The 16,526-nt window shown below is 53.0% G+C and overlaps 3 protein-coding genes across 4 annotated transcripts; 1 reads left to right on the plus strand and 2 right to left on the minus strand.

Moving 5' to 3' along the window:
* Window positions 1-3,872: 3,872 nt before the first annotated feature.
* On the minus strand, window positions 3,873-4,940 carry LTB4R2 (leukotriene B4 receptor 2). The gene has a single exon (XM_059058470.2). The coding sequence runs from the start codon at window positions 4,938-4,940 to the stop codon at window positions 3,873-3,875; it is 1,068 nt and encodes a 355-aa protein (XP_058914453.1).
* On the plus strand, window positions 4,087-10,224 carry CIDEB (cell death inducing DFFA like effector b). Of its 2 annotated transcripts, XM_067028652.1 has the most exons (6): window positions 4,087-4,397; window positions 4,663-4,987; window positions 7,848-7,992; window positions 8,915-9,064; window positions 9,304-9,494; window positions 9,645-10,224. In XM_067028652.1, the coding sequence occupies exons 3-6, from the start codon at window positions 7,861-7,863 to the stop codon at window positions 9,775-9,777; spliced, it is 606 nt and encodes a 201-aa protein (XP_066884753.1). In that variant the 5' UTR covers window positions 4,087-4,397; window positions 4,663-4,987; window positions 7,848-7,860; the 3' UTR covers window positions 9,778-10,224. The 2 variants fall into 2 exon arrangements, with proteins under 2 accessions (XP_066884753.1, XP_058914483.1); XM_059058500.2 differs by lacking the exons at window positions 4,087-4,397; window positions 4,663-4,987 and adding an exon at window positions 7,474-7,529 and having other exon boundaries at window positions 9,645-9,874.
* Window positions 10,192-16,524, minus strand: NOP9 (NOP9 nucleolar protein). Its single transcript, XM_059058450.2, has 10 exons — window positions 16,157-16,524; window positions 15,513-15,956; window positions 14,356-14,466; window positions 13,973-14,114; window positions 13,060-13,252; window positions 12,085-12,225; window positions 11,550-11,675; window positions 11,148-11,384; window positions 10,825-10,930; window positions 10,192-10,476 (listed from the first exon to the last, which is right to left on the minus strand). The coding sequence occupies exons 1-10, from the start codon at window positions 16,401-16,403 to the stop codon at window positions 10,319-10,321; spliced, it is 1,905 nt and encodes a 634-aa protein (XP_058914433.1). The 5' UTR covers window positions 16,404-16,524; the 3' UTR covers window positions 10,192-10,318.
* Window positions 16,525-16,526: the final 2 nt, after the last annotated feature.

The following is a 16,526-nucleotide window of genomic DNA, read 5'->3' on the forward strand; positions in this document are numbered from 1 at the left end:
CAGCAGAAGCAGTATTTCCAGACCCTTCAGCCTCCTTCCCTCAGGAGACCCTGAAACCCAGAACCAAAGTGGGGACTTTCCTTACCAATGCCACACCCCTCAAAAGGCCAGCTCCTTTTCCCCCTGCCAGGCCCTCAGACCTTCAGTCCCACTGACTTCTTCCAACCACCTACCCACTCACTCCAGAGATTCCCAGGGCCCACCAAGAATAACAGGGATGGGGAGGATTTCATGGATAGGAGACAAGACTAAGTCCTCCCAAGTCATTTTACCACTGGTCAGGCTTTCTTTGGAAATTCCTTTGGACCTTCTCTTATGGCTTCACCACCCCCTCCCCCCGCCTCCTCCACTCCCAGGAAACTTACTTAAGGCATTGCTGAGCACTGGTTGGAAGCTGGTGTCAATCCCAGGGTGAGAACAGAGTGGTGTAGCCTATCCCCAGATCTGTCCCAGTGCCAGGGGCCTGGCCTGGGGTCCAGGTTCTATCAGCTAAGTCGGCCAGAGAGGAAGTACCACAGAGCAAGGGAGGGAGAAGACACATCTTCCTGAGGGTGGGGTGAGAACCCCTACCCCCTCCCTTCACTAGATGAGGTGGAATATTCTTCATGTTCCAGAAGAACCCAGCTAGGAGGAGGACTCCTCAGGGGTGGGGCCAGAAGAGAAAAGCCCCGGCAGGGGCAGTTTCAGAGGAAAGAGGGGTGAGGGGGTGAGTAAGCTGGGGTGTGGCCTCCGATGCAGGTCTAGACTGAAGAATTGAACAGAGTAATAAATTGCGTCATACAGGAGAAGGAGAGAAGGAAGCCAGAGAGGGGAAATGGACTCAGATTGAGAGGCCAGAATGTTGTGTATCTTTATACTTTCTGTGAACGATGTCGATTTTTAGATTAATAGGAAGTGTAGATTGACGCTGTGGCTAGGTTCTGGGTTTGGGTCAGGTGACGTCAAAGAGGACAGCATTCTGTGTTTGGCTTGGATTCAAGCCATGACCTGGATTTGGGGGAGAGGACCCTCTTTCAGCAACCCTATCCCTCTCCTCACTTAAAATAACTAGTTCCATTCTAGGTCAATCTCCATTCTCTTTGGTAGAAGCCAACGTCCAAATGGTCTCTCTAGTATCACACAGAATGACAATTTCTTCCACTTCCCGAACCACTTGCCTTGTGTTTGCCCATGTGGCTACTCTGCCACATGAATTTGGACCCAAGATCTGGGCGCTGGGCAAGGAAGTCAGCACCACCTCTTTCCTACCTTCCCACAGCTGACTGTTCTGTCCCACCTTAGACACACAGAGAGAGCAGAGGTGAGCACAGGGGAGCAGACATGAGGGAGTGAGGGCAGCGATGCCTTATGCCTGCCCTGCCAAGAGGGGAAAGCAGGAGGGTGGAAAGGGAAACAGCCCCCAGAAGGGCCACTCTTCCGGCTCCCTGGAAGGAGGACAGTCTCCTCTTCTTGAACTCTCCCGCGAAGCCAAGAACCAAAAAGTCTTATCTTCCATCTGACCAGGAGCCTTCCTGCTTCCCTTCCAGCTCTGCCTCTTCTCAGGAAAGATGCACAGTGTAATGGTGGTCATTGAGGTCCCTTATCCTCGGTAGTGCTCCTACCTTTCCTGCTTTCAGAAAAGCCAGAGCAGAGTTGACCCAGAAGTTACCAGGCAGAGGATATGGCGAAAAGAAATGGGCTGAAACCTCAGCAAGAACTGAAGACAGAGTTGAGGAAGGGCTTTCTGACCACAGAGGGTGTGTGAGAAGGGAAGTGTGTAACAGAAGTTGGGGAGCCTCTGCCCCGGTACACAAGGACAGGACGAAGCCCATGAAGTTGGTGTTTGGGGATAGAAGCTTCCGGCTTAGAGCTCCAGGGTCAACCGGAAGTCCCTTCGGACAGGAACTCTGGAGTCTTTGCCTCCTCTCCCAAACTGCTCCCCACCTCCATTTCTCTCAATGGCCTGACTTCCTCTGCCCTAGACTAGACACTCTAGGCATACTCTCTGTCCCCCAGGTCCGGAGCTCCATCCCAACCCCAGTTTGGGTGGCCCTGACGTGACCCTGAGAACTGGATTTCCTTTGCTCTCTCTCTTGGCCTCTGCCTGGGTGGTGTGAACAGTCGCTAAAGCAGAACCAGGGTGATGGTCAGGGTGACCTCTCAGGTAAACAACCATCTAAGTTTGCCAGAGACTGAGGGGGCTGGGACAAGAGACTTTCAGTGCTAAAACTGAGAAGGTCCTGGGCAAACGGGGTTGGGTTGGTCACCATGGTGACCATACATGTGTGCACACAGACACCCCCTAAAAAGGAGCCCATCCTACATCCCCACACTCAAAAGTGTCAGGATGCAAAAGATTCCAAAAGATAGGGGCTGAGTAGTACTGGGGGAGATGAGGAACAGCTAGCAGTCTTAGGGAGAGTCAAGACTTGGCAGAGAGGAAAAAGAGAGAAAGGAGAGGTGACATCTCCCTGAAAAATTCCTCCTGTCTTCCAGATATCCACACCACTCCCCATACCCCTCATCCCCAGCCCCCAGAGGGTCCCTGAGTGAGTGAATGCCTGTTCCCGGGCTCCTTTTTGAGTCAGGTAACCTTTGCAGGGAGAGTTAGATTCAAAGAAGGTAAGTTTCAGACTCCCACGGCCCCTTTCCCACTGTACCAACCACAAGACAGACAAGAAAACTTTCCTTTCAAACCCCACAGATTGACTTTCCCCTTCCAGAGCCAGTTTCCTCTCCACTCAGCTCTAACAGACCCCAAAGAATGGATCCCATCATCACCCCTCATCCAAGCACTCATACCTTTCCTTCCTCTTTCTCTCTTTATTTCCAGAGCGGTTCTATGGGTTGGCTTGGGGGAACCAGGCCACCTGGGCTGGGGAGGACAGGTCATGATGCCACCGAAGGCTGGCATTGCCCAGCCTTGGCCTGACCCAGCAGGGAACTAGGTGACTTCGGTATCACTCAGGTATGATGAACCACTGGAGGGAGCATGCTTAAGCCATCGTGTAATTGTTGCCAAAATCTTGGCTCCCTGTCCACCAATGCCGAATAGAAATATGGAGACAAAGTCTGGAGGAAATAGAAAAGAGTGGCTTTATTCCTTTGGCCAGGCAAGAGGGAAACACAGCAGGCTAGCACCTCAAGAACTGTGCCCCCCCTCTCCTGGGGGATTACAGAGGGTCTTATAGGTGGAACTTGCAGTCCAGGGTAAGTGATAAGGATCAAAGTGGTGAAGGTTTTGCATTCTTCTTCTTGCAATATTTTAAAACGGCCACAGCTAGCAAAAGGCAACCGAGTCTGGTGTCCCTGAAGTTATCGGCCCGTGACCTTCTTTTAATGCTGTGAGAGAGTGTAGGGGGAGAAGAATGCCAGGTGCAGAGTATAATTCCTATGGAATCAGAGAGTAATTAGCTTTGTTTAGCTTTGTGAAGGACAAGTCTAGCTACAAGTGTTTGTTAGTAGTAACAGCTAAAGAGTAACCAAGATTGCTTAACTCTTTCAGGCCTATTTATGCTGTTTCCCCAGCCTGTTCATTGTTTGCTTATTTTCCTTGCTTATCAGAAAAGTCTCATTTCTATTTTTGCTGCAACATAATGACCACCCAGTGTATTTCACAATAGCTATTGGCAACAAGCAAGCAGCTCTGGCACCTGGGCACATGCCAACCTGCAAGTACATGATACTCCTTAACACTGACCATCACCACTCATAGTGCCTCAGTTTGAGGAACCTGGGCCTGCCCCAGATGTATGATAATTATGCCCAGATGCATCCAAACTATGGTCAGAGAAGGATCCCCAAACCGTCCAGCGTGGTTCCCTGAGTTCTGGGAGGCGATGGAAGGGGATAGGGAAGAGCAGGCCCGGTTGTAGGGTTTGACGTCAAGGGTCTCATCCCTGACTGTCCTTCTCCGCCCCGCCCCCAGGGTCTCCATTGCCACGGCCCTGCCCCAGCACTTTGAGCCGAGGGGTAACTCGGAGCTCCATGGACCCCACCCTAGAGGGGCCGCCCCATCGGGCCTCTCCGGAGCCCTCAAAGAGCCGCGTGAGGAAGCGGCGACCCGCCCGGGTCAGTAGATCCCCGGCGGTGAAGAGGTAGAGCAGCGGGTTGACGCTGGAGCTGAAAAAGGCCAGAGCCGTGGTTCCGGCTCGCGCCGCCTGGCCCGCCCCGCCCAGCCTCGCCAAAGCTCCTTCGGGCGGAGCCAGCGCGGCAAGCGCCTGAAGCAAGTTGACAGCGTGGTAGGGGGCCCAGAGCAAGCCGAAGGCCAGCACGATGGCGCCCACCAGCCGGCCCACCCGCGCCCCGTGCCGCCTGGCGCCCCAGCGGGCGCCCCGCAGCCGCGCCAGCGTCACGCCGTAGCAGCCGAGCACCAGCCCGAAGGGCAGCACGAAGGCGGTCAAGGTCTCCAGGCTCAGGTGGGCGGCGGCGTGGGCGGGCGACGGGTGGCACAGCTGGCACACGCGGTCCTCCCAGAGGTGGCGGTAGACGGCGGCCGGGCTGGCGAGCACCAGGGCGGCCAGCCAAACGGCCAGCAGCAGGCGGCGGGCCAGGGCCGGGCTGCGCAGCCGGGGAGCCAGGAAGGGGCGGGTGACGGCGAGGCAGCGCTGCAGGCTGAGCAGGCCGGTGAGCAGCACGCTGGCGTACATGCTGAGCGCGCACACGTAGTACACGGCCTTGCAGCCCGCCTGGCCCAGAGGCCAGGCCTGCCGGGTCAGGAAGGTCACGAAGAGCGGCGTGAGCAGCAGCACCGAGCCGTCAGCCAGCGCCAGGTGCAGCACGAGCGTGGCCGCCAGCGGTCGCCCCCTTGCGGGCCGCCAGCCCGCCAAGCTCCACACCACGAAGCCGTTGCCAGGCAGCCCCAGCAGCGCCGCCAGCAGCAGGAAGGCTGTGCCTGTGACCCGCGAGGTTTTCCAGCTCAGCAGCGTCTCGTTCCCCGGGGGACCGTAGCAGACCGACATCCCTAGGCGCCTGCGAGAGGCTGGAAAGAGCCATGGAGCGCTTTCAGGTGGGGCAAAAGCCCACGTTATGCCTGATGCCAGGGAGAAGGGACTGTGCCTCCCTTACTCCTCTGCATCCTGCCTCTCTTCCGTCTGGGAGCTTCTGTCTCTTCCTCCAGGACCCGAGCCCCAGCTCAAACACTGCTTCCTAGAACCCAAATCCCCTGCTCTGGGTCAGCCGACCTCCCCAGTCCTGACTCCCAGGCTGTCACTGCTTCCACCTTCCACCCTCCTAACCTGGCCTCTCCTTTGTCCAGCCCCGTTGCCTATACCTCAGGGCAAAAGTGAGTGGAAGGGAGTATGGTCTCATGGGCAGATCTACTTACCCAGCTGGGAGCGAGCAGGGTTGGGGGCCCTCCAGGGGCCTGGGGAAGCCCAAAGGCAAAGGGGCAGGGGGCCAGGTGCCTAATCCTGTCCTGTTCCTGTCAGGTTGGCAGAGGGTGAGGCGAAAACAGGGAGGGACAAGTGGGGCTCCTCTCGGGACTTTCCTGGGGCCCCTCCCTCACCCTGCTGCTTCCCATCACTAACACGTCCAGGCGTGTGAGAGCCCGCCTCCCCAGGAAGCAGTATAAGCTGAAGGGGTGCAGATAAGTTTCCCTGGTCGTGTGGGTGAGCAGGGACACTGCCGGATCCTGCCCCTGGGTCCTGTTTCTACGCTTATCCCTCCCCACCCCCTGCCCCCCACCCTCTGGTCCCAATCCTCCCACCCTGCAGCTCTTACGCTGTCTGGCCGCTCTTGCCTGCACTCAGCAGAGGTGACCCAACTCCTCATTCCCCCAGCTGCTCTACCTTTGCCTGTTTTCAGACTCCTGACCCTGCTGAGCCCCCTTTTTCCTCAGCTTCCTACCTACCCCTCTCACCTCTTGCCTTGGACCCTGCCCCAGTCATTCCACCCTCACAGCTCTCAGTGGGCTGTCAATGACAGTTTTCAGTGTAAAGCATGGGCTAAGTTCCAGGCGGAATGGGAGATGCATGGAGGTGTGAGGGGCTTATAGCCTGGTTGAGGAGTCCTAACTCACAACCAGGAAGAGGCCACACTGCTAGGCTGCACCAGGATACAATGCAAGGAAAAAGGAAAGGGCGCAGTGCAGAGACTTATTTCTCTAGGTCGTGAGGTTGGGCAAAGCTTGGAAAGGAAGAAATTTGGTAGAATGATGAAATTTAGGGAAAGGGGAAAAAGGTTTCTGCCCAGTCAACAGCCAGAAGGGGGTTCCTTGGGAGCCAGGACACCAGTCTTGTCTCAGTTTGGGTTCCCTCCAAAGCAGAGCCTGAGTCGAGGGTGTGGGTAATCTTGTGTTTGGGGGGTTAGGTCGGGAAGCAGGAGTGAGGGAGCAGGGGAAGAAAGGGAAGAGAAAAGCCAGTAAGAGTGTGTTATTGAGTTCCAATATTCAGTGGGCATCGGGAACCTCTGAGTGCACAAGATAACTTCCAGAAAGACAGAAGATGGGCGTTTATGGCCAGCTCACATTCCCCATTGTTTGAGGGTTGTCTTAGAGGCATTAATGCCCTTATACACACTTGCAGCCTGTACTTGTCAGCTGAGTGGGCTGTTAGAGCTTCAGATAAGATTCCTGGGCAGGAAATCAGAAAGACTTATGCTCATGTGAGGGATTCACTGACAGTGAGAGTCTGAGCTTCCTCACAACCGTTCACAACTGCAGCTGAAATCAGAGATGGGACACGGGGCACCGAATGCTAAAGTCCTGATGCCATCAAAGGACCCATCCCCTCTTCCGCCATCACATCTCCTTCATGCCTATAAAGTGGCCAATGGAGAAAGGTGAGAGAATGACTAATCCAGTGCAGCCGAAGCAGGCAGTTCTTCTGAAGAGAAGTGTTGAGCCAGCCCCTCCCCTAGCCCACAGAGGGAAAAGCATGAAAGCAGGAAGGCCAGGGTCCCAGACAGGATCCTGGTGATTCTGGATCCATGGATCAGGACCCATCCTCTCCTCGAACCCCACCCAGGCACACTGCCTGGAGGTGTCCTATTTTCTCCAAGCCCTGCCCATCCTCAGCACGGCCTCCCTGTTCCTAAAGCTGCAGTTCATGGCTTTTTCAGTAGGTGGCAGCACATACAGAGCAAATCACATAATCAGCTTCACACAGATTGGGAGCCAGAAGAAATTGGCCCTAGAAATTACCTCGATATAAAGAAACACACCGGAGATCACATTCCATCCGATTACATAGTTCCCATTTACTCTCACATCACACGCTGCCACCAGAGACACACACACAAACTTCCATGGCTTTTGCTGGACATATCTGGGCCTCGATCCTTCCTCCATGACCCCACTTGGCCCTTCCCTTCCTCCCTCCCCTTGGACTTTGCCCTTCTCACTGGCCAGGCAGGGGGGCCAGAGTCCGGGCTTGACTCATACCCCACCTCGCTGGGGCTGAGATCCCAGCTCCATAACAGAAAACACCACCACTTCAGCTCCAACCCCGCTGAGAACCACTGAGCCCAGGACTCCCGGGAGAGGCAACTCTCCTGCTCCTTCCCTCCACCATGGAGTACCTCTCTGCCCTGGACCCCAGAGGCCTGCTCAGGTGATTTCTAACCCTTCTCTCCACTCTCCAGCTCTGGGGATATAGGCAGGGTGACAACGCTGCTTTCAGACCCTAGAAAACTTACGAATTTGTACCCCTTCCCCTCCCTGCCCCTTTTCACAGTGGGCTTGTCAACCTCCTGAACCGCCACCCCTGCCCCAGTCCGTTGCCTTTCCCTCTCTCCCCGAGCTACTTTAATCTGCACACCTAGATCCCTCCCTCCCAACTTCCCTAATGCTCCAGCTACCCCACGCCCATCACCCCCGCTGCACTCACCAAACCCCTCACTCCTTCTTGACCTTTCTTCCCACCTACCAGGTCAGTAACCAGTATGAGCTCCGATTTGGGCCGTAAGGTCTGGACCTCGGCTCCACCACCCCCGCGACCTTTCCGCGTCTGTGATCACAAGCGGGCCACCCGGAAAGGCCTTACAGCTGCCACCCGTCGGGAACTGCTAGACAAGGTGAGTGGGCCAAGTCCCTGGGTTCCAAGAGCAGGGGTAGCCAAGGGGCTAGGGAAGAATGTGAGCTTGGAATAATGAGCAGGAAGGGCTTCAGCTACATGCCTGCCCCTCCCTCTGAGGCCTAAAAGCAGGGGCGTGAGCCCAGTGGCTTCTGCTGCATATGAGTCAATTCACTTTTTTTTTTTTTTTTTTCCAAGGCGTGGGCTTTTCTTTGGGGGCGGCAAAGGAGTAGACAGGGTTGGAGGGATAGATTTCAGAACTCAGTATGGAACGGCAATTTGTATGACAGATCAAATTCAAATCCTGATTCTGCCGCTTCTTAGTGTCAAAACTTGGGAAGTTACTCAGCCTATCAAAACCTCAGTTTCTTCATGTGTAAAAAGGGAACAATAATACAACTACCTCCTAGGGCTGCTGAAAGGAGTAAAAGAGAATAATGTATGTAAAGTGCTACATAGATACTTGACACTAGTGAAGACTCAAAAAGGTTAAAAGTCATTATTACTGAAAATAGTTCTGAAGAACTCTGTGAGGGTCGGGGAGAGTGAGGTGGGACACTGGAGATAAGACCCCATCGTGACAGGCCCCATCAGCATAATGCCTATACCCATTCAAGAGAAACTGGCTAGCTTTTCAATTCCTAACCAGTAGGCATGGCTTGGAGGGAAGCTGAGAGAGATGACAATGACAGGGTAGGAGCAAAGCAGGAACAAATAGGAAAAGGACAGCCCCTAGTGAGGGTCCCCCAGCAACTAAAGAACACCGTGAGCTAGAGCCATTAGAAGGGATGGCAAAGCACCAGGAAGGAGAGTTGGGATATCAGTCAGCATCTAGGGTCAACCGTTGGGTGCTGGGCTGCTGGACAGGGAAGGGGCATGGGATAAGCTCTGCCCCTTCCCTCCTACTTCTTGCCACTGGGCAGGCACGGGAGGCTCTGACGCTGAGTGGAGTGCTCACACTGGTGCTGGAGGAGGATGGGACCACAGTGGAGAGTGAGGACTTCTTCCAGCTGTTGGAGGATGACACATGCTTGATGGTGCTGGAGTTGGGACAGAGCTGGAGCCCCAGCAGGGTGAGAGGCCCACACTGGGGCTGCTTAGGCCACTGATCCTTTTTGTCTCTCCTAAGCCTCTTCTGCTGCCTAATCCTGATCTTGGGGGCAGAGGTGATGGGAGAGGTGAGGAGTTGTCGAGGACTCCCTATAGTGGACCAACAGTCCAGGCAAGGGTGGGTGTGTCCCAGTGCTGAAGGGGATTAGTGATGGGTGTCAGTATGTGAGGGTCCATTGCACTGATGGGGGGGGCCCTACAGAGTGGGGTGCTGTCGTATGGCCTGGGCCGGGAGAAGCCCAAGCACAGCAAGGACATCGCCCGCATCACCTTCGACGTATACAAGCAAAACCCTCGAGACCTCTTTGGCAGCCTGAACATCAAAGCCACGTTCTACGGGCTCTACTCCATGAGTTGTGACATTCAAGGACTCGGCCCAAAGAAAATACTCAGGTCAGAGACCAACATGTCACACTTCCCCATCCCTACAGCTGCACTCCCCTACCCTGTTAGCTCTCCCCTGTGGAAAATCTCCAGACCCCAGCCTGTGGCTTCCTCCCAGGTTCCCCCACCCCATGACTTCCTCTTGTCTCTTCCCTTCAGGGAGCTCCTCCGATGGGCCTCCACACTGCTGCAAGGCCTGGGCCACATGCTGCTGGGAATTTCCTCCACCCTTCGCCATGCAGTGGAAGGGACTGAGCGGTGGCAGCGACAGGGTCGCCTCCAACCCTACTGAGAAGGGGCTCTGAGCTTCTGCCCCTAGACTCATTCCAAGAGACAGACCGTAAGGACTGTGACAGCATCAAGTTTGGGGCCTACACACATTGCACGCTCACTAATTCGCCTGTTTTCCCCAGTCTTCTGATCCCATAGTGACAGGCCCATCAGCCTAACGCCTTTCACCCTAGCCTATATCCATTGCTGAAGAATACTATCCATTCCTAGCCATCTTTCTAGCCTCCCACTTACCCTGAAAGTCTACAGCCTGTCCACAGGCATCTGGATCCCACCCTGATTGCTGCTACATCTAGAGGTCCTTACCACTCCCCTCCTCTCCCTAAGCTCCCCAGTGCCCTGAAGAGAGCCCTCTCTAACTTTACCTTGAGATCTCTATTTCTTTGTACCCTTCCCCCAGAAAATAACAAAGGTGTTTCCAGTAAAAATATAGAAATGTTTATCATAAGACTTTTGTCTCCAATTTAAACTAGGAACAGGACAGGATAGAGATACCCCATTTCCCCCTGCCCCATGAATACCCAGTCCCAGATCCGAAGGCCTTAGTCTTCAAGTATTGAGTTCAAGGCCCGCCTCCGCTTGGCCACCAGCCCCTGCTGCTGTTCCCAAGCCTCTCGCCGCTTCAGGAAGGTAGTCAGGGCCACGTTTCGAGCTACATGGTGGCCAAAAGGGTCCCTTATTAGCTCCTGGTTCCGCACCCCTGCAAAGGGAACCATTCATGTTCAGTATCACCATGCAGTCACCCACCCATCCTTGAAGAGACTCTACTTGGGGTGAAGGTCCCTCCATTTTTTTAGAACCCTGGGTCTACCTCAGGATACAGTTATCACCTCACTGTCCAAAGAAGAGAAGTCAGGAGGAGGGGTGGGAGCACAGGGCTGCACAGTCCGCAGAGTGGCAGGGGAGAACAGACTGCCAAGAACCCATGGCCAAGACCACCCTTTGGAACTGAAGTCTCTGCTTAATTTAGGTCATTCCCAGCCACCCAGCTCTTTAGAGTGAGGAAAGGGAACATTTGGAAAAGTCAAAGATCAGTGCTGGTACTCACCCAGCTCAGCAGCAATTTCCTTCCGGGCCCCCAAGGCTGCCCCACTCCAGATGGCATCAAGCACACGGCTGCCATGGCGACTACAGGCCAGAGCCACATACTGTCCCTGCATTGAGACAAGCAAGGTAGGGCCCTCTAGGGCAGTCCACAGAAGTGTGTTGGGTGGTGGGGTGGGGGCGTGAGGGCTGAAGTTAAGAGGCTGGGTTGAAGCAGTCTAGGAACTACATATCCTCTCTGTGACTACGAAGCACAGTCCTGGGGGAAGCTCACATCCTCTAAATGGAGGATGGCAGAGGAATCAAAGCAGAAGCCAGAAATCTAACCTTTAGGGTCTTCAGCACCCAGCGACTCTGCTTGCGTGTCACGGAGGAGCTGGTCAGGACAGCATCAAGCACATGGGAACCAGCAGGGCTTTGGGCCAGAGTCAGAAGCTGTGGTCCTGTCAAGGCACCCAAACTTTGAAGTATAAGACCAGGACTGGAGAAGTGCAGCAAATGCTGCAGCAGTACAGACCCAAGGACTGTCACTTCCCCCAGGTCCCTGGAGGTGGCCATTTCTACCTGGAAGGACAGAGACAGGGAATTAGGAGGCAGCCACCAAACTGCCACCTTCACTTGGATGAAGCCAGAGATCTCACCACCCTCACCTCAGTGGTGAGGGGCTTCCTAAGCCCTGGGAGGCCTGGTGCCCAGTTAGTCACAGGTTTGGCCTCTCCCCTACCTCACCTGGTGCTCCACGGGCACTGCCCCCTCCTCCTCCACCAGTCCATAGTACACCTCATAAGTCATCAAAGTGGCAAAGAGAGGCACACAGGCCACTTGCCGGGAAGAGGGCTCTGCACAGTGGAATGCCTAGAAAGAAAGACAAAACATGAAGCTAGAACTAACCTCAACTAATTCATCCCTAACCTCGACTTCCCAGACAGGGAAAAGCATTCAGGACAGATGAGAATGCCTAACTCCACAAGAACATAAGCTGCATGTGGACAGGATCTCATCTGCCTTGCTGTATCCACAGCCTCCATATATGTAACAGGGGCTGAATAAATATTTATTCCTTAAAACTTCTCTCTCTGTCCTGGGAGACAATTTTCATTCCAGGGCCATGAGATGGTTTTGGCTTCATTTCCCCCTGTATCTGTGAACTCCCTGGGCACTAGACCTCTTGGGTCCACAGATACAACGACTGAAGATTAGCTAAGTCCTAGCAGGTAGAATTTGAACTGAGGGCATAAATGGGTTGTGGGTAACCACCACTCACCTCCAACAACAGCTGTAGGACCTGGGCTTGGTGGATCCCAACTCTGTGGCAGGCCCCGACCAGGGCAATGACTACCCCTGGGTGACCCTGAGCCAGCACAGCTTCCAAGGCAGGGCTTAGCTCCTCAAACACGCGGGACAGCTGAGGGGAGACATGGGTTAAAGAATCTGGCATTCTGCTAACAGTGGGCTGAGTTATTCAGAGAAATCTTCCTGCCAAAAACAACTAAAAATGCTAGATAAAACATAAAAGCAGGGCTTCCCTGGTGGCGCAGTGGTTGAGAATCCGCCTGCCGATGCAGCGGACGCGGGTTCGTGCCCCGGTCCGGGAAGATCCCACATGCCGCGGAGCGGCTGGGCCCGTGAGCCATGGCCGCTGAGCCTGCGCGTCCGGAGCCTGTGCTCCGCAATGGGAGAGGCCACAACAGTGAGACGCCCGCGTACCACAAAAAAAAAAAAAAACCATAAAAGCATTGCCAATAACAGGACTTTGGTTTGGATGGATAAGGAAGGTCCAGAACAAAGGGGCAGTCTTAGAAGTGCGGGCTCCCATGGGGAGGGGACTGTAAATGGCCATACTCTCAGGATAAGGGAGGACTAGAATTAAACCTCCCCTTCTACCCTATATCTCAACCCATGAGATCCCAGGGAAGCATGCCTTGGCACTAAGCAGCAAAGGAAATGAGAAGCTATGACAGCAGCTCCAGTGCTCATATGGATTTGTAGCCAAGTACCCAGAGACTGAGCAAGCCATGGAAGCTCAGGCTGAGAACTTGAATTACGCCAGTCTCCTGCTGGCATTGGCACCTGAGAGAAGCCAAAGCAAATCCTTTCTGGGAAGAAGGCACCTTCACCCTAAGCTCTGGGAAGCCTCCAGGAATAACTTCTCAAGGGGAACGGCCAGCACACTGTTGAAAATACAGAAGCAGGCATACAAGAACTAAAAGAAATAGACTCAGCCAAGTTCCTGACTCACCAGCTCAGGAGTGGTGATAGCATCCAGGAAACGCTGCAAAGGGAAGTTAGCAATAGGATGTGCAGCCAGGGTCTGCAGCTGTCCCTGGAAGTGATCCTCAAAGAGGCTCTGGAGCCTTGGGGGCTCCAACACCAGCAGCACCTGCTCCAGGAGTCTGGAGCTCGTCTGATCGCGCAGAAATAGCAGTAGGGGACTGGGGACAAGGAGAGGGTGATCAGGTAGTCTTCACTTCATCCAAAATAACCACATCACTGGACTTACCATGGTGACCATTTTGAAGCGTACTGAAAGAGCAAATCATCACGTTGTGTGGCTAGAACTAATACAGTGTTGTAGGTCAATTATACTTCAAAAACAAACAAACTTATAGGAAAAGAGATCAGATTTGTGTTTACCAGAGGCAGGGGCCCTGGGGGTAGGAGGAATTGGCAGAAAGCGGTCAAAGGTACAAACTTCCAGTTATAAGATAAATACTAAGGATGTAATGTATAACATGATAAACATAACTAACACTATTGTATGTTTTACATGAAAGTTGTTAAGAGTTCCCATCACAAGGAATAAAAAATTTTTTCCTATTTCTTAATTTTGTATGTAAATGAGACGATGGATGTTTACTAAACTTATTGTGGTAATTGTTTTGTGAGGTAAGTCAGTCAAATCATGCTGCACACCTTAAACTTACACAGTGCTATATGTCAATTATATCTCAATAAAACTGGACAAAAATAACACGGCTATATACATATATATGTCATATATATATTTCATATATATACGTATGTACAAACATACATACACAGACAAAATACCCGTATCATGTCATTTTAAAACAAACAAACAAAATACCCATATCATGTCATTCATTTCACACAGCCCACCACCTTGGTCAATCCTGAGGCCCTGTCCATACCTGCCATCTGCTGAGGAATTGCGGCTACTCAGGTAGCCCATCACAGCATTGCAGAGGTGGGCACAAAACTGGGGCAGCTTGCGGTGTAAGATCTGTAAGGCCACTTGAAGGCAGAAGCTGGAGATCTTGTCAGTGATAAACACTGTGGGGGAGGGCAGAAATAATAAAAGCGGCTTTCCCAAAATCCAGACGACCTATAAAACCTCGACCTCAGGCAACAAGGTTCAAGGGACTATGGACACAAAGGGTCTATATAGGGCCTGTACAATATCAACAGATAAGATTTGAAAACAAGAGGGATAAGACTGATCAAAAGAGCCTTGTTTGATGATAATCACCTCCAAAAAAGAAGATCCTAGATTTCCTCTTATTTCCCTCCTTACCAGCAATGTCCTTCAGAAAGCAGGAGCTCAGGTTCTGAAGACAATTCAAGAAGGTTTCAGGAACCTCAAAATCCGTTGCCTTACATTCCCGAGATGGGGCCTTTTGTGCTTCTGAAGGAAGATCAAGAACGTATGCAGTGGTGAGATCACAAACTGCCATCCAGGAGGAAGAATAATTCCATAGTTGAACAAGGATTCAGCTTGGAGATGCAAAACACATACAACTCAATTGGTACAATTGAATGTCTCGTCTCATCTGAATGACTGAACTGAGACTACATTTCCGTTTTAATTTTTCTAAGAAACTTCAACCAGCTCCCCCATGGTCCACAGGAGATAGTCCAAACTCCTCAAGATGTTCCAAAATCAGGCCTCACCTAAACTCACTATCTTATTTCCCAATGTTTTTCAAAATGTAGGTCCGCTGCCTATGAGTGTATTATGAAATCAATCTAGTGGGTCTCAACAAGCTTTTTTTTTTTGGCCACACTGCGTGGCCTGCAGGATCTTATTTTCCCAACCAGGGATCGAACCCGCACCCCATGAAGTGAAAGCACAGATTCTTAATCACTGGACCGCCAGGGAAGTCCTAAGCATTTTTTTAATGTAACACACAAAATAAAATGAAAAAGGATGGAATTCCTTGGCAGTCCAGTGGTTAGGGCTCCAAGCTTCCACTGCATGGGGCACAGGTTTGATGCCTGGTTGAGGAACTAAGATCCCACAAGCCGCGTGTGGCACAGCAAAAAAAAAAAGGGGGGGGGGAAGAAAATATCAGAGTGGGTTGCATGTAGTAAGGGTATTGTTTCCTGACCTTTTGCTTGAATCCAGTATGTGTACATATACACATATGTATGTCGAGTCATGTTTAAAAAACTTTTCCATACTGTTTGTACTGGTTAAAAAGTTTGAAACGCAATGCTCAAATGAATCATCTCTTCCACTTGCCCCCATTCTTCTAACAGCTGTTCCCTAAACACACCTATGCATCCTCACCTCTGGGCGTCTACGCACACTAATCTTTGGCCTGCTATCCCTGATCTAATTTCTCTGCTAATTCTTCAAGGTCATGAAGAAATCTTCTGCTTATTCTCTCCTTCTGAACTTCCTAAACTCTCCTTCCCTCTGGGTCCATATCCCTTTCTTGTAATACTTACCAGGTAACAGGGAGCCACGGTGCCTGGCTCTCTCAGACTCCAGAAGAGTCCCTCCCAATACCTGCAGCAAAGTTCTGACCACGAAGCTGCCATGTGTGTCTCCACAGTAGAAAAGAAAATCATCACACACCTCAGCGGCTAGTCCCAGGCCCAGCTCCTCCAGGGTCTCCAAAGGACCATCCTTCCCATCCTCCTCCTCCTCCTCCTCTGCAGGGCTCCCTAGCAATCGAGGCAGCTGCAGCAAAGCACTTTGCAATACATGGACCCCACATCGATGACAGGCCACAAAGCGCAAGTTGGGCCGCAGAGCAGCCCATACTCGACACAGCGGTTTCAGGGGACTGAACCCCAACAGTTCCTGCAGCATCTCACTACCAGCCCTGTTTGTGGCCAAGGCTAGGGCCTGAGCTTCCACTTCTTTCAAAATATTGTGCACCATCAGCTCTGGAAACACAAGAAAAGAAATATATTAAAGAGAATGAGAGGAGGCTAAGGTTGTATTCCATCACTTACCCAAGGAGTGGGGAGGGAGGAAGGGGATATAGGAGATGAAACTAAGTCCTCACACCCTGGGGACCCACGAAAATGTCCTTACCGGCCCAACTAAGTGCCTCCCTTGATCCCACCCCAAAGTTGCTCCCTACCTCGTTCTTCTCCCGTCTCGGGGACCTCTTTCAGCGCGGATAGCGCCCGGCGGAAATACCCCAGAGCTTCTGGGCTCAGGTGAGGGTGCGCATCCGGAGCCGGCTCTGAGCGCCCATCCGGAGGCGGGCAGGGTTGTCGCTGGCGGCCTGGTGGTGGGCGCCCCGAGCCCTTGCCTCCGCGCCCTCTTTTGCCGCCAGCTGGGAACCGGCGCCCCGCCTGGTGGGGGGAGCGCGGACCCAGCCCCATGAGTGCTTCGGCGCCTCTCTGCCCGCAAAAGCTTCCTTAGCCGCAAGGGGAACCTCACGCACTCGCGTGCGGGGTGGGGCCGGGCAGAGTTTAGTCACGCCCGCGCGCTCAGGGCGCAGCGTT

Source organism: Kogia breviceps, chromosome 3, assembly GCF_026419965.1.
Source record: "Kogia breviceps isolate mKogBre1 chromosome 3, mKogBre1 haplotype 1, whole genome shotgun sequence".
Classification (NCBI taxonomy): domain Eukaryota; kingdom Metazoa; phylum Chordata; class Mammalia; order Artiodactyla; family Physeteridae; genus Kogia; species Kogia breviceps.

What these genes read in the sequence shown, in the direction of transcription:
- NOP9 (XM_059058450.2), bottom strand. Translation starts at nt 16,403, where the DNA reads ATGGGGCTGGGTCCGCGCTCCCCCCACCAGGCGGGGCGCCGGTTCCCA. An exon ending in AATTCCTCAGCAGATGGCAG is followed by an intron (nt 13,253 to 13,972) that starts GTATGGACAGGG and finishes CCTTGTCCCCAG; the next exon opens with TCCCCTACTGCTATTTCTGC. An exon ending in CTATCACCACTCCTGAGCTG is followed by an intron (nt 12,226 to 13,059) that starts GTGAGTCAGGAA and finishes GTCTCCCCTCAG; the next exon opens with CTGTCCCGCGTGTTTGAGGA.
- LTB4R2 (XM_059058470.2), bottom strand. Translation starts at nt 4,940, where the DNA reads ATGTCGGTCTGCTACGGTCCCCCGGGGAACGAGACGCTGCTGAGCTGG.
- CIDEB (XM_059058500.2), top strand. Translation starts at nt 7,489, where the DNA reads ATGGAGTACCTCTCTGCCCTGGACCCCAGAGGCCTGCTCAG. An exon ending in AGAGCTGGAGCCCCAGCAGG is followed by an intron (nt 9,065 to 9,303) that starts GTGAGAGGCCCA and finishes GGGGCCCTACAG; the next exon opens with AGTGGGGTGCTGTCGTATGG. An exon ending in GGCCCAAAGAAAATACTCAG is followed by an intron (nt 9,495 to 9,644) that starts GTCAGAGACCAA and finishes TCTTCCCTTCAG; the next exon opens with GGAGCTCCTCCGATGGGCCT.